Source organism: Pleurodeles waltl, chromosome 8 (genome assembly GCF_031143425.1).
Source record: "Pleurodeles waltl isolate 20211129_DDA chromosome 8, aPleWal1.hap1.20221129, whole genome shotgun sequence".
NCBI classification, from domain to species: domain Eukaryota; kingdom Metazoa; phylum Chordata; class Amphibia; order Caudata; family Salamandridae; genus Pleurodeles; species Pleurodeles waltl.
Genome location: NC_090447.1, coordinates 470,210,402 through 470,225,082, shown reverse-complemented (window position 1 = coordinate 470,225,082; position 14,681 = coordinate 470,210,402). Strand labels below are relative to the sequence as shown.

At 44.8% G+C, this 14,681-nt stretch overlaps 1 protein-coding gene across 1 annotated transcript in view; it reads right to left on the bottom strand.

Moving 5' to 3' along the window:
- The window catches only part of SLC9A4 (solute carrier family 9 member A4), a 483,018-nt gene that overhangs the window by 306,210 nt on the left and 162,127 nt on the right, over window positions 1-14,681 (bottom strand). The window contains exon 3 of the mRNA XM_069204437.1: window positions 1,099-1,358. Coding sequence (XP_069060538.1) covers window positions 1,099-1,358 — 260 coding nt within the window. The remainder of the gene's footprint in view (window positions 1-1,098; window positions 1,359-14,681) is intronic.

Genomic DNA, 14,681 nt, shown 5'->3' with positions numbered 1-14,681 from the left:
TAGGGTCAAATATGCCCCTAATAGTTTCTCTGTCAACCGAACAGCACATCAGTAGCATTTCTATCCACATCCCTTTGCACTCTCTCAACACTCATTCCGAATTCTCCATTCTTCTCCCTTTCCACACTCACCTATATTGTTTAGAAATAAATCACAAGTGTGTTAATGCTTTATAGTTTAAATGAATACATTGTGCGTGCACAAAATATAGTCAGAAACTTGGTTAGGTAGACTTCCTCGTAGGCGTGGAGTACATTTCTGACTGCTATAGAACTCACAAAGTATTTCGCAACTCTTCATGGTAATATGCTACTGTCCTAGCAGATTCCCAGGTATTGTGAAATTCTTGGTGAATTCCATGTTACGTTTTTAGATTTGTATTTATGGTTGTGTACAAGAAATATAAGTGTAATTGCTCTTCCATACTTTTTTATGTGAACAAAAAACACCGCTCTCTAAATTCCCCTTCCCCAGTTTTGGGTTTCTCCATACCATTCTCACCATAAATACAGATTTGCTCCTGCCTATGACATGCAAGTTTGTGGATGATCACTTATGTTCCAAGGCTTTTCTGCCCTGGAATGCTCACTTCCCATCCCTTTGATCAGAAATGTTGTTGTGATATTGCACATAATAATGTAATACAGTATGTGATAAAATTCCTTAACAAGGGTGAATTCACATTTTGCGTCTACAACTTAGGTGTTTAAAAGGCAGTGGTCCTTCTTACGAGTGACCCAGTAATTGTTGCGATAATTATTGCATCTCATAAAATCCAACTTCCCTGGGTGAAAATTTATCATGTGTAATAAACATATCCAGTTACTTGTTTTGGGGGCATAAATACAAGACAATTTCCCCCAGTAGATATTGGCGGGTTTTGACTCTCTGAGGAATATCTCAAAGTGCATAATGGTGATATGTGTGCCATCAGCACTCACTGAACACATCCCAGTTAACCAGGTGACTTGTACTGATGGCATTTGTGAATTCAGTCCAATTAACTTAAAATCACATCATTATTTAACAGAATGTTCCATCTTTAGTAAACAATTTTCCCTCTGCTGCTTTCTGAAACTTCATTAGTTGCATACTCACGAAAGGATGCCAGAGAGGTAGAGCATCTCAGCAGAAAGGTAAGACAGATAGCTGAACATGAAGACAAGTAGAGGTTCAATTGAAGTAATATTTCGCGTAAATCGAGTGATGAATGCTGAGCAGAATCCAAACACAATTCCGAAGAGCACACCACCAATCCCGACCATCATGAAACGAGCCATGCCAGCAAAGATGTCAACAGGTTCAATCGGTTCAAAGGTGTGCATGTGGTTTAAAGAGATGAAGATGTTATATAAAACCTGAATGGAGAAATACTCACATTAGAAGTGGGGTTTTGTTAAACCTCATCATTTCAATTCTAATAACTAAAACGGTGGTTGTCACCTGCCAAGAATAAAGCAAGCCACATGGTATTACCACATACAATAAAAACAACAAATACTTCTGACACTTTTGCAGCTAATAATGCGTTTGGAATTGCAGAGATGACAAAAGAAAGACAATAAAAATGGTTATAATCTCGATGCTACGCAACATATTTTTGTTTTTGTGTTAGTGGTTTGGGAGGACATTTTTAAATCCTATTTGCTCATTCATTCCAGCGGTTTTTACAGGTATAAAGCACTCTGCGTATGACAATAGGCATTGCATGTAACATAAACCTGTGTGGAATGATTATCTGTATGAGGTAAAGTTGTGGATATATTATTCTATCTTTGTTATCAGCTGATGGAAATTTTCCATCAAAAATATCCCCTTTTACACTAAGCGCTCAAATTTCCAGCATCATCTACTCTTCAATTAGGATCTGAAACCAATACCACAACACGTTGAGATGAAATTACATTTTGCCATGTAAACCTTAGCACTCTCTTCCTATGTTTTCAGACCCAAACTTGCAGTGTTTATTTCATACCTATTTCCTCATTTCATGATTTAAAATACCACATTTATCTAGAGCCTAAAATGAACCCACTGTCAATTAGTATGTCAGTATTTGTGTTAACATTAGGGGAAAATCATGCATCATGTCATTCACAAACCTTCTTTCCTGATCTGAGTACTGTATCTGCAAGACAATAAATATAATAGATATGTCCTATGAGTATCTAGTCTGTGGGATGTTTTCGAATTTGGCAAAAAGGGTTCTCTGTGACAAACACTATGGAGTACCCTGTCTGCCAAACTCTTGGTCCACCCACCTCATTCACAGATAAGCGTACCAAAGTTTCTGTCAACAGAGCCCCTATGGGCTGAGGCTGAGGCCCAGGGTGCCCAAGATCCGGTCCCAGGTCCTGGAGGGAACCGACACACACATCATTTTTCCACGCATCTCCTCCTCTGCGGCCCTTTGCGGAGGTTTTTCACTCCAAACCGGGTACTTTGTGCTTGAAAGAGACTTTGTTGCTTTTTAAAGACTTAAGACACTTTACATCACTTTCCAGTGATATCTCTACAATTTCTTATTGCATCTTTATCGTTTTGGCCTGCAAATACCCAGATAAATATTTTATATTTTTCTAAACACTGTGTGGTGTATTTTTGTGGTGCTATATTGTGTTATTGTATGATTTATTGCACAAATACTTTACACATTGCCTTCTAAGTTAAGCCTGACTGCTCAGTGCCAAGCTACCAGAGGGTGGGCACAGGATAATTTGGACTGTGTGTGACTTACCCTGACTAGAGTGAGGGTCCTTGCTTGGACAGGGGTAACCTGACAGCCATCCAAAGACCCCATTTCTAACAGATGGCATAGGAGCTGTCAGAAGAATGGCATTACACACCTGCCTATTTAGGTTGGATGATGTAATTCAAGAAAAAACATGGTGATAAGGAAGAGAAAAAACGATAATGACCCATAGACCCTGGCTGAAAACTCCCAGGCTGTGAGGGACATTTGCTTTTGGTTTTGAAAAACAAACTCCCACTTTGTTTCTTAAAAAATATATATATTAAAAGTTTGGTGAGTTGGAATAAACTTTTTGTCCAGTGAAGGGAACCACCATGATGGTTATTCCGTTTAAGATTCAGACATTACTACGAGGAAGGCAGTCATCTCTCATAATGTCCTCTGCAATCCTCACAGACAGAGTACAAAGTCAGGCTCTATGTATCTAGGCCGTCTTCCTTTTTATCAAGCATCTATGCATGTGGAGCATCACTAAATGTTCTGAAACAGGAGGACTTTCATCAACTCGACGCAGGTCCGAAAAGCAAAGCCCTTTCCAAGATAGCTGAAAATCTGCACCTGTAGGAAGCAGAAAAAGTACCTGAATGTGCCCCTTGAAATCGTTCACATTCGTAGATTTATAGGTGTATATGTCTTCCATTGTACTTGGTCTGGCAAAATGTCTTATGCAGGCCATTCTTCTAAGTATGGCAAGAATATATGTTGGCAGATTTCATTTTTGTGTTGTCTTCTTCATAAGTTAAATAGTTTAACCTGTGGAAAAACATGCTCGCCTTCGCTCCCATGAAACTTGAGATGGTGCCTACCCATTCCTGCACTGGAAACATAGTTATTTCTTTGAGAGTAAATTTGCAAACTATTCAATGGTGGAATGCCTATGGAAATTTGAAAGACATCTGACTTTCCATAAATGTATTCTGAAAGTGCACCATGCACTTTTCCAGTGCTTCACCCTAACAACCCATTTTGGTACTTCCTAACCCAAAATTCCAAGCACTGAAAATCCACCAAACTGTATATCTTTCATGTGTACTTTATAATTAAAATTATATTTAATCAGGTTGTGGAATATAGAATTTTAGATTATTCTGTGTGTGCACTGAATTCACACTTACATGAACATAAAAGGTGGTAAAATTAGGCCTTAGGAGAGAAGAGTGCATTTTACTTTTCCGCAGGGCTATTGTCCTATTCTGTCTTATGTTCAAATAGCCAGATTGTTATACGGCTTTAGCACTTAAGGAACGACCAAACACAGTATGTGGCACAGTTAAGGATACCTTCTGTCCTGAATGTCTCTTACCATCAATAACACAACAACTGTCTCCAAATCCTTTTCAACACATAGCTACCTTCAAATCCGCAACAGAATGCAAAAATCTAATGATGAAATAGCTGATTTTAAGGCGTTCCTCTCATAGGAGAGAGAACACATTGCAGGGTGATGTGACTATGAATGATGTTTTGGAAGACTTATTTGCCAGATCTTGGAGGCATGAAAACTTTAATGAGCAAGATCATTTCTTAGAACGGTAGATATAGAAGTTCATCACTCAGGGCCTTCTCCAAGTGACTTACACTACGTGAGAGGGAAAAGAAGAGAAAAATATTTCTTAATCTGCTACACAATGTATGAATAAGATAACACCTGAACAAAGTTCATGGACGTGGGACCTGTTGGAGGTGCAACACTCTGTATTCGCAAAGATTCAAAAAAATGATCAAACAGTGTAAAAGCCCATTCAATAAAACTGTGGTGTTTCAAAGACTATCGCCATCCCATAGAACATGGTGTGCAGAGTGGCATATACTGCAGTTTATAATTGAATTGCAAATTAGGAACAACACACACATTTAATGAAATGTGTGGAATCTATTGCTGAAACTACATAGTGCTGGCTATAACATCAATTTCTCCATAAAAAAGCACATATCTAAGGGAGATGTTTGGAAATGAAAGTCAGAACAAATACCATAGGCAGTTAACACTCTCAATAGGGAGGCAATAATGCAATGAGATGCACTCTAAAAGAAACTGCCATTAACCTCTACAGCCTCACCATTATGGAAATGGCTTCTGCACATTTCCTGGCCCTAGGCTAATAACCATCACTGCTATTGGAAGTCATACACCACCAGGGCAAAAGGTTCATTCCATGGCCTTCAGACTGTGCTTGGTTAGGATACTTACTAGGTATAATTTGGTGTCTGTTTTTCAGATTGTGATATAAACAACATACAGAGGATCTTAAAAACCGTCACCCATATGGTCTTCAGGAAGCTCTTGAAGGTCCTGACCTCCTTGATATCCTGATGAAATTGCTCCCAGATCTTTTTGTACTTCCTACCACCCCTTCTTTTAATATTCAACTACCACATTGTCTGGATTGTCCTCATCCTCATTCTTCTAAACCTAGAGGAATCATGATGCCTTTTCTTGAATGACTGACCTTATACATTTCTTAAAAGCCACTAACGAAAAACGCCATGTTGTCTGGTCCGGCATCAATATATTCATCTCTCAAGATAGCTCTACTGCGACTAATGCCAGATAAAAGGTGTTCCTTGCCCTACAAGCTCAAATGAGCCAGCTGAACATCTGCTATGGCATCTTTCATCCTTGCCTACGCACAATCACTTATAAAGGCACCTCAAAATCTTTTGATGATCCTGTTACATTAAAAACGTTTCTTTAAACTATTACATCTCATGCTATGGACACTAATGTTCTGAAATCTTAAAAATGTTGTATTTTGCTTGTTCTCTTTGATTCCCCAATTTTTTTTAATACATGCTTTTTTCTACATAATTTTTTTCCTTCTCTCTGCTGTTGTTCTTGTTATGGTGTTGGCATGTCACATGCTATTTTTCAATACTTTTGTCCTCAGATCTGGATTTCTATCATTAATCTGTCTCTTCTTCTACTTCCCTGTCCATTTTTGCAGCTTGTCACTCATGTACCAATACCCTTCTGCCTGTGTCTCCAATACGTTTAACGTTGTTTTGTGAAACATCAGTTGACTCAGACATCTGGTTAAAAGACAAAAAGTACTTTCCCATTTGTCTAAGCTTAACTTCAAAACTGCTTTCCTACATGAGGCTCACTATAATGATGTTGAATCGCTTAAATTGAAAAGACAATGAGGTGGTTAGTTTTTTTTCCTCCGGCTATTGATTGCAAGGGTGATATTGCTATTCATGTCATAATGCATTGAAAGTACAAATTATATTAACTGAAGTGATGGCCGATAGGTATTGGTTAATGCCATTATTCATTATAAGCATATTTCCTTGTTTAATATCTATTTTTATTGCACTTGCTTTCAAAGATATACTTTCTTGTTGGAAAAATGCTTCTTAATTATTTGTGTTAACATGGTGGAATTGTATATGTTATGAACATAGAATACACACTGGGCCTCATTATGACCCTGGCGGGCGGCGGAGGCCGCCCGCCAGGATCCCGCCCTCCAAATTACCGCGCCGCGGTCAAAAGACCGCGGCGGGTATTACGAGTTTTCCCCTGGGCTGGCGGGCGGTTCCAGTTAAACCGCCCGCCAGCCCAGGGGAAAACGACCTTCCCACGAGGATGCCGGCTCGTAATCGAGCCGGCGGAGTGGGAAGGTGCGACGGGTGCTACTGCACCCGTCGCGTATTTCACTGTCTGCAAGGCAGACAGTGAAATACATTTTGGGGCCCTCTTACGGGGGCCCCTGCCGTGCCCATGCCATTGGCATGGGCACGGCAGGGGCCCCCAGGGGCCCCGCGACCCCCCCTACTGCCATCCTGTTCATGGCGGCTTTCCCGCCATGAACTGGATGGCGGTAGGGGGGGTCAGAATCCTCATGGCTGCGGAGCGCGCTCCGCAGCCATGGAGGATTCCAATGAGCAGCGGAAAGTCAGCGGGAGACCGCTGACTTTCCGCTTCTGACCGCGGCTGAACCGCCGCGGTCAGAATGCTCATTGGAGCACCGCCAGCCTGTCGGCGGTGCTCCCGTGGTCGGTGGCCCTGGCGGCCACCGGCCGCCAGGGTCAGAATGACCCTCACTGTCTCTTCGTTAATGTAGCATCAGTAGATTTACTACCTAGCTCGCCTCGCAATCATAACCATAGTTGACAATTTCTTTATTCCTTTGCCCCACCTCTTTTCTCTCTCCCATACTCTACTGTTTCCCTTCTCATTCCTTCTCTCCTTTTGTATCTTCTTTCTTTTTATATAAAATGATATAATCATTTTCCCTATTTCATGCATTTTTTCAAAAAGCAATATTATTCATGTACAAGTTTTATCACAAATGTTACTCCTTTTGTTATTGCTTTTAGAATCTTCAATAAAAAGTTTTTAATAAAAAAATATGTGCTTCAGAATGCAGCTTACATGCAAAGAGAAAGTAACAAGGAGATATAAAGATAGTTATCCTTGTTACGCCAGCCTTGGTAAGATGCACCATTCTGGATCAAATCCAAGTCTGCCTACTTTAGGAAATCAAGGTCTGTATCAAACGACATTGATGGATGCGCGCTTTGACCATGTAATGTCTCCAGAATGCAAAGAAACGCAAGGCAGTGCTATGTGCGGCATAGTGTTTGTTTTTTTAGGCAAAGCCACACAAATTGGGCTTTCCATGGCTTTGTAAATCCAAAGATACATTTTGTGCTATTGCTTCACCAAGGAAATGGTAAACTCATGATGCAAAATGTTTTCAGATCAGAACCTTAGGGCCAGATTGAGATCTTGGAGGATGAATTACTCTGTCACAATGGTGACGGATATCCCACCTGCCATGTTGGCGGTAATCCAACCACTGTATTATGACTCACACTGTGAAGACCACCAAAAAACAGCCACAAATCCGACATCACCAGGCGACAGGAGGGCTGGAAAGAGGTGGTTCCACCACAAGAACCGCCAGCCCCACACAATTCCACCCACATATTATGACTCACAAATCACCACAGGAGTTGTTTCATGGCGGAAATCCATTGACGGTGTGAACCATAGTGCTCAGAACACACTACTATCAGAACACAACACCACATTGGGCAGTTTGAATAACCCATCCCTGAAACACATACATACACCAGACACCCCTACTCACTGCACTATATAACACCCCCCACACAAAATCGATGTTCACATACACCAAGAGCAGGTAAATACACTTATATAGCACCATAACACCATATGCACATATACACATCTCACTCAGCACACACCACACAACTGCAATACCAACACAAAACATACATAATGAGCACACACACACCATATGTGTCCATTACTCACCACGTACTACCCCACCCCATCAATCACCCTACACTGCACCCTTATACACACAACACCCCCCCCACCATCAACACAACTTACTACCACGTCCCCACAAAAACACCCACAGTTCACAGATGATGAGTTGAGGGTCCTGGTGGATGAAATCTTCAGGGTAGAGCCACAACTGTTTGGAGCACAGGTCCAGCAAACCTCAATAGACAGAAAAATTGAGTTGTGGCACATAATAGTCGACAGGGTCAACTCAGTAGGCAACCATCTACACACAAGGGAGGACATCAGGGAGAGGTGGAACAACCTTAGGGGAAAGGTGTGTTCCATGGCATCAAGACACCATACCGCCATGCACAAGACTGACGGTGGGCCCCCACCTCCTCCCCCACAGTTCACATCATGGGAGGAGAAGGTCTTGGAGATTCTGCATCCCAGGGACTGACTGGAATACAAGGGGTACTGGACTCTGATAAGTCCCCACAACTTCCATGGCACACAATTGCCATGTCCTGCATGCTTCCTCATCACCCAAATTCTCCCCAATTCAGTGTATGTCTAACTACACTTCCCACCTATCCATCTAATGTCCCTCTTCCGCAAGCCATATCTCCACCCAGCCCAAATGCCCACAGAGCCCTTGACAAAAGCACAGATGGCATTGGCTAATACTATCACTATGACACCCACAACGCACTAGCCCATCTATGTGAATACCTGAAATGTGCACATCACGTCACATCCCATGACTATTGTACTACTTATACCAACTAGATGGTATGACTGAGGACCACAACATGGCAATGACAGCAATGCAATGGCACAACACAATGCCAAACAAGGCAAAACACAGCTACAGCACTTTGACAAATCCAACTGGCCACTAATCAGGATCCACAACCCAGAAACTGACTCACCAAGGGATGGAATTTGGAAGTTGGCAGACTCCATGCACATGCACAACATGCACAGACAGGACAAATAATAATACACACATAGCCTTCTCCCAATGGGAAACCATACTGCAATGTCCAGCCATTATCTCTCACAACTACCAAGCCTGAATAGTCACTAGCCAACAGTGCAGAACAGTCATGTGAACTATCAGATAGTACCAGAACCCATTTACAGAGCCAAAGTAACTAAACCTAAATGATACCAACCAAAATGGAGTATGGTACACAAGTCATAGACCACTAACTACCACCAATGGAACAATGGAATGCTGTGCAGCATCTGTCATTGGTGGGAATCATGTCAAGGCACTGAATGCATATGATAAAGAGATAACCAGACACACGTTCAACATTCAACTCCCTCTATCACGCCATCCACAGGTATCTCTGCCAGTGCTACCATGGAGAGGATACCAGAGACTGCCAGCCCTCAGGATGAAGGCTCCAGAGAGGACAATGCCTGGATGTCAGGACACTGACAACCTATCTGGCCCATCTAGGACACCTGGTCAGTCTACGACTCCCTGCCTCACCCTGCCCACATCAATCCCTCCCAACTGTGGCCCTCATTACAACCCTGGCGGTCGGTGTAAAAGTGGCAGTAATACTACCAACAGGCCGTCGGTAAAAAAAATGGAATTTGGACCATGGCGGTTACCGCCATCTAAAACTGCCACTTTAACACACCGACTGCCAGGGTGGTAACGGCCGCTGGGCTGGAGACTTCGGTCTCCATTCCGGCGGCCGCCGCAATCCCACCCTCTGGATTGTGACCTGGCCTACCACCATGGTTTTCGTGCCAACATACCGCCACGAACACCATGGCGGTAAGCACTATCAGTGCCAGGGAATCCCTTTCCTGGCACTGATAGGGGTCTCCCTGGCCCCCTTCCCCTCCCCAGAGTCCACCCCCACGCTCCCCTCCTGCTCCTGCACGTATACACACCCACACGCGCACCCATATGCACAAATGCACACACGCATACCCACCACCACCCATGCATACACACATACATACCCACACACTGCAACACACACCAACATACCTTGTCACACACATGCATTCACAACACACAACACTCACAATCACTCATTCACGCATGCATCCTACGCAACTCACACCCGCATGCACGCATACTAATACATACACACACATAACCCCACATACACACAACACCCTCCACCCCCCTCTCCAGTCAGAGAACCTGACTTACCTGCTTGCAGGTGGCCCTCTGGCTTGTGACAGTCTGCTGCGCTGCTGTCAGCAGTAGGGTCTGCCAGCAAAACACCGCCAGGCCGTATCCTTGCTCCTGATACGGTCAGCTGTGTTTTGCTGGCGTGGGGGTGCTGCTGTCAGCAGCGCCACCTTACTGCCGTCCGCCAGACTTCTGGTGGAATACCTTCGGCGATCATGATAACTGTAGACGGCTGGTAGCCACGGCACCAGTAAGTTGGCGGCCGTCGCCGTGGCGGTAGGCGGTCGGTCGATACCGCCAATGTTGAAATGAGGGCCTGTGTGTCTTCTACATTACAGCCAACTCTTCATCCCCAAACCTGTGTCCAAAGGACTGTTCAAACTATTGTGTTCCCCACAGTACAGGGACCTGAGTCAACCCATCACATCCCAGTCAATGAAGGTCCTGCAAACACTGGGATTGGGCACACTGGCCCTCATTTAAACTTTGGTGGGCGGCAAACGCCACCCGCCAAGTTGAAACCGCTGCACGGCCGCCAATGTGGGCTGGCGGTGTAGCGGCGGTGCGATGGGTGCAGTTGCACACGTCCCGCTGTTCACTGTCTGCTATGCAGACAGTGAAAAGCTCCATTGGGCCATGGCAGGGGGCCCCTGCACTGCCCATGCCAGAGGCATGGACAGTGCAGGGGCCCCCAGGGGCTCGTGACACCCCTTTCTGCCAGCCTTTTCATGGCAGTTAATACCGCCATGAAAAGGCTGGCGGGAGGGGGACTCACAGGATTACAACCGCCGGGACCAATGTGGCAGGAAACCGCCGGGACCAATGTGGCGGGAAATCGCCGGTCCCGGCGGTGCAGCGGTTGTAATCCCATGTGAAGCACCACCAGCCTGTTGGCGGTGCTTCCGTCAAAACAGCACTGGCGGTCTTTGACCGCCATGGTTGTAATGAGGGCCCATGTGCCAAGGGCACAGGCACATGGGGGCAGGAGGGGTGGGTGGGAAGATGTGGGCCAGAGGAGGGGGACCCCAAGGGACCCTACTGACCAGAAAACCATCTTCCAAGTCCTGGGAGCATACCAACAATTCCAGGACAGAATGGGCCAGATCATCACCATGTTGGGGGGAAACCAAAGGCTGCAGATAGAATACCACCAGGAGGTCAAGCAGCAGTGGCAGGCACACACTACCACCATGGCCTCCACTGCACAGGTGCTGAGGTACATCAACACCACCCTGCGTGCTTCCACCACCCACCAGCAGGCCCCTTCCGCTAGCAACATAACATCTGAGCCATCCATGTCAGCGCAGTTAGTGGAATGGAGGCCCTGCCAGGGGAACCACAGCCCTCAGACATCCCTCCCTCTGTAGCAGAAGACCCCCCCCCCACAAACGTGGTCATCCATCCAGAAATCTGGCAGGAGTGAACCTCACCTGATTTGTCTCCCTTTTGTGCCACTGAGACACACTGTTGACTGATCAATGACATAACTCCATCTTCCCATTGGCACATGGACACTGGACCTGTGCAACCAACTGCTGTACCATCTACTCTGAGGATTCCATCTACCATTACCTCACTCATCACCTGTTGCACAATGTATGCACCATAATTTTGTAGTCACAGTTTCATTATATGCATAATAAACACCAATGGAACACAGCTACTGTATATGTGTCCTCATTAAAATGTCAACAAATGTCATCCAACAGGCAGTGTAATGGACAGCAGAAGACACAGTACAACAGATATGTTCCAGGACAGATGTCAGAGAGTCAAAACTCCAGGGCCACACAAGAATACAGTCAGTATTCCAACCTGCAAAAATACAATGACAGATAGTACCATCAGGATGGAAGGCATGGACCACATAAAGCACATATGCCGCTCATAGATGCCATGCCCAGTGTAGGATACCCTCTAAGCAGGGCCCCCCAACGATTACCTATACATCCCCAGTCACAGAATATTCATCACCAATCACTTTAGCTTCCATCTCTCATGTACAACCCTCAAGTCTCAAATCATTTAACAATGTCTAATTACTATGAATGCCTCAAGCCATATGTATCAGAGGCACATATTTCAATGCCACAGTCAGTGGGTGGAATGGCATGAGAACAGGAGAATGCAGCAAACATAACTCAATAGTGGTCTATACAGTGGAGATGTGAATGTAGGAAACTGCAGTGAGTACACTAGTAAGAGTGGAGACACTTTTACTGTGCACCTTAAATTCAAGCGGTCAGCTCCCCTAACAGACACATAGGGATCGGACCACATTACAACCCCACTGATGAGTCAACTCAGGAGGACTATTGTCAGCAATTCATGTGGATATACAACACTTGCACACTCACCGTACCTGTATGTCACTGGATGTACTGATGTGCTATGTCCTAGAGTCCGCTGCACCTTTCTCCTCTGCCTCCTCATCACTTGCCATGTCAGCATTACCAGCCACTGGTCTAGCTGCCTCACCCTCATCAGCTAGCAATGGTATTTGACGTCTCGGGGATAGATTGTGGAGCATGCAGCAGGCTTCTATTATATGGCATACCTTTTGGGGCAAGTAGAGGAGGTCACCTCCAGCTAGGTCCAGGCTCCTGAATCTGGCCTTTAGGAGGTCAAATGTTCTTTCGATTACATGCCTTGTGCTTCTGTGGGTCTCATTGAAATGGAGTTCCCCATCAGTGGCAGGGTACCTCAATGGTGTCAACAGCCAGGGAGGGTTAGGATTGCCAGTGTCACCTGTGTTAAAAAATGTAGGACCAGTGAAAATACAAGGACAGCAACAGGGAAGAATGTGGAGACAGGTGCCATAATAGTGAAACACCTTCATATGCATACATACCAAGGAGCCAAGCCATCTCTGTGTGTAGTCCTGCCATCATGTGTGGGACATTGCTGTTCCTCAATATGTAGGAGTCATGCACAGATCTAGGAAACTTGGCTGTGACCTGTGAGATGTACTGGTCTGTCAGACACACTACCTGAACATTTATGGCGTGGTAGTTCTTCCTGTTCATTGGCACTGGGAGAGTCCAGGACTATTGTGGGTGCCATCAATGGCCCCTATCACATGAGGGTTGTGTTCCATATCATAAAAGTCTTCATTCACATAGGCCAAATCTGCACGTTGGGGGAACCTGATGCAGCTGTCCAGGTGTTTCAACAATGCACACAGTACATCCTTCAACACAAGACTGAACATGGGCTGTGACATCCCTGCTTTCAAGCCACTGTATTCTGGCAAGAAAGTATAGCACTGACAGGACTTGTACTGTGGTAGGGATGCAATAGGGATTGTGTATGGCTGGTAAGAGATCAGGCTCCAACTGTGTATGTAGATCCATGATGGTCTGACGAGTCAGACAATAGGCCTGGATGATACGCCTGTCCTCCAGGGTTGAAAGGTCATCTAGTGGACGGTACACTGGTGGTTGTCTCAATCTCCTCAGGGCAGGATACCTAGGTGGAGAGGAGAGAATGTACATTGACAAATGCACTTGACACAAGTAAGCACAACATGTCAAATTCAAACACACCCAATACTGTAGGACATGCGCAACACTGCTGCTAAATATTATGGGCATGCTGGACCAGCTTGAACACCATCCTTGCAGCACATTGCTGAAACTGTTAGTCATATGGGACACATATCACATGTGTAATGTACAATATCTGGCACACTGACCTGTCCTGCACTGATCAATTGAATATTAATGGGATATACCAATTTAGTGCCACCACCTATCTGCTTCCGAGTATTTAAACATGCCCATCATCAGATATACTGCCTGTTAGAAATGGGGTCTTTGGTTGGCAGTCAGGTTACCCCCTGTCCAATCAAGGACCCTCACTCTAGTCAGGGTAAGTCACACACAATCCATATTATCCTGTGCCTACCCTCTGGTAGCTTGGCACTGAGCAGTCAGGCTTAACTTGAAAGGCAATGTGTAAAGTAGTTGTGCAATAAATCATACAATAACACCTTATAGCACCACACAAATACACCACACAGTGTTTAGAAAAATATGTAATATTTATCTGGATATTTGCAGGTCAAAACGATCAAAGATGCAATAAGAAAATGTAAAGATATCACTGAAAAGTGATATAAAGGGCCTGATTCTAACTTTGGAGGACGGTGTTAAACCGTCCCAAAAGTGGCGGATATACCACCTACCGTATTACGAGTCCATTATAACCTATGGAACTCGTAATACGGTAGGTGGTATATCCGCCACTTTTGGGACGGTTTAACACCGTCCTCCAAAGTTAGAATCAGGCCCAAAGTGTCTTAAGTCTTTTAAAAGTAAACAAATTCTCTTTCAAGCACCAAGTAACTGGTTTGAGTGAAAAATCTCCGCAAAGGGGCGCAGAGGAGGAGAAGCGTGGAAACAAAGGGGTGTGTGTTGATTTCTCGGGTGCGTGGATCCTCTTCGGGTTGCGGGGTTTTCAGACGCCCAGGGGTCTGTGCGTGGAATCCTGGGCTTGTT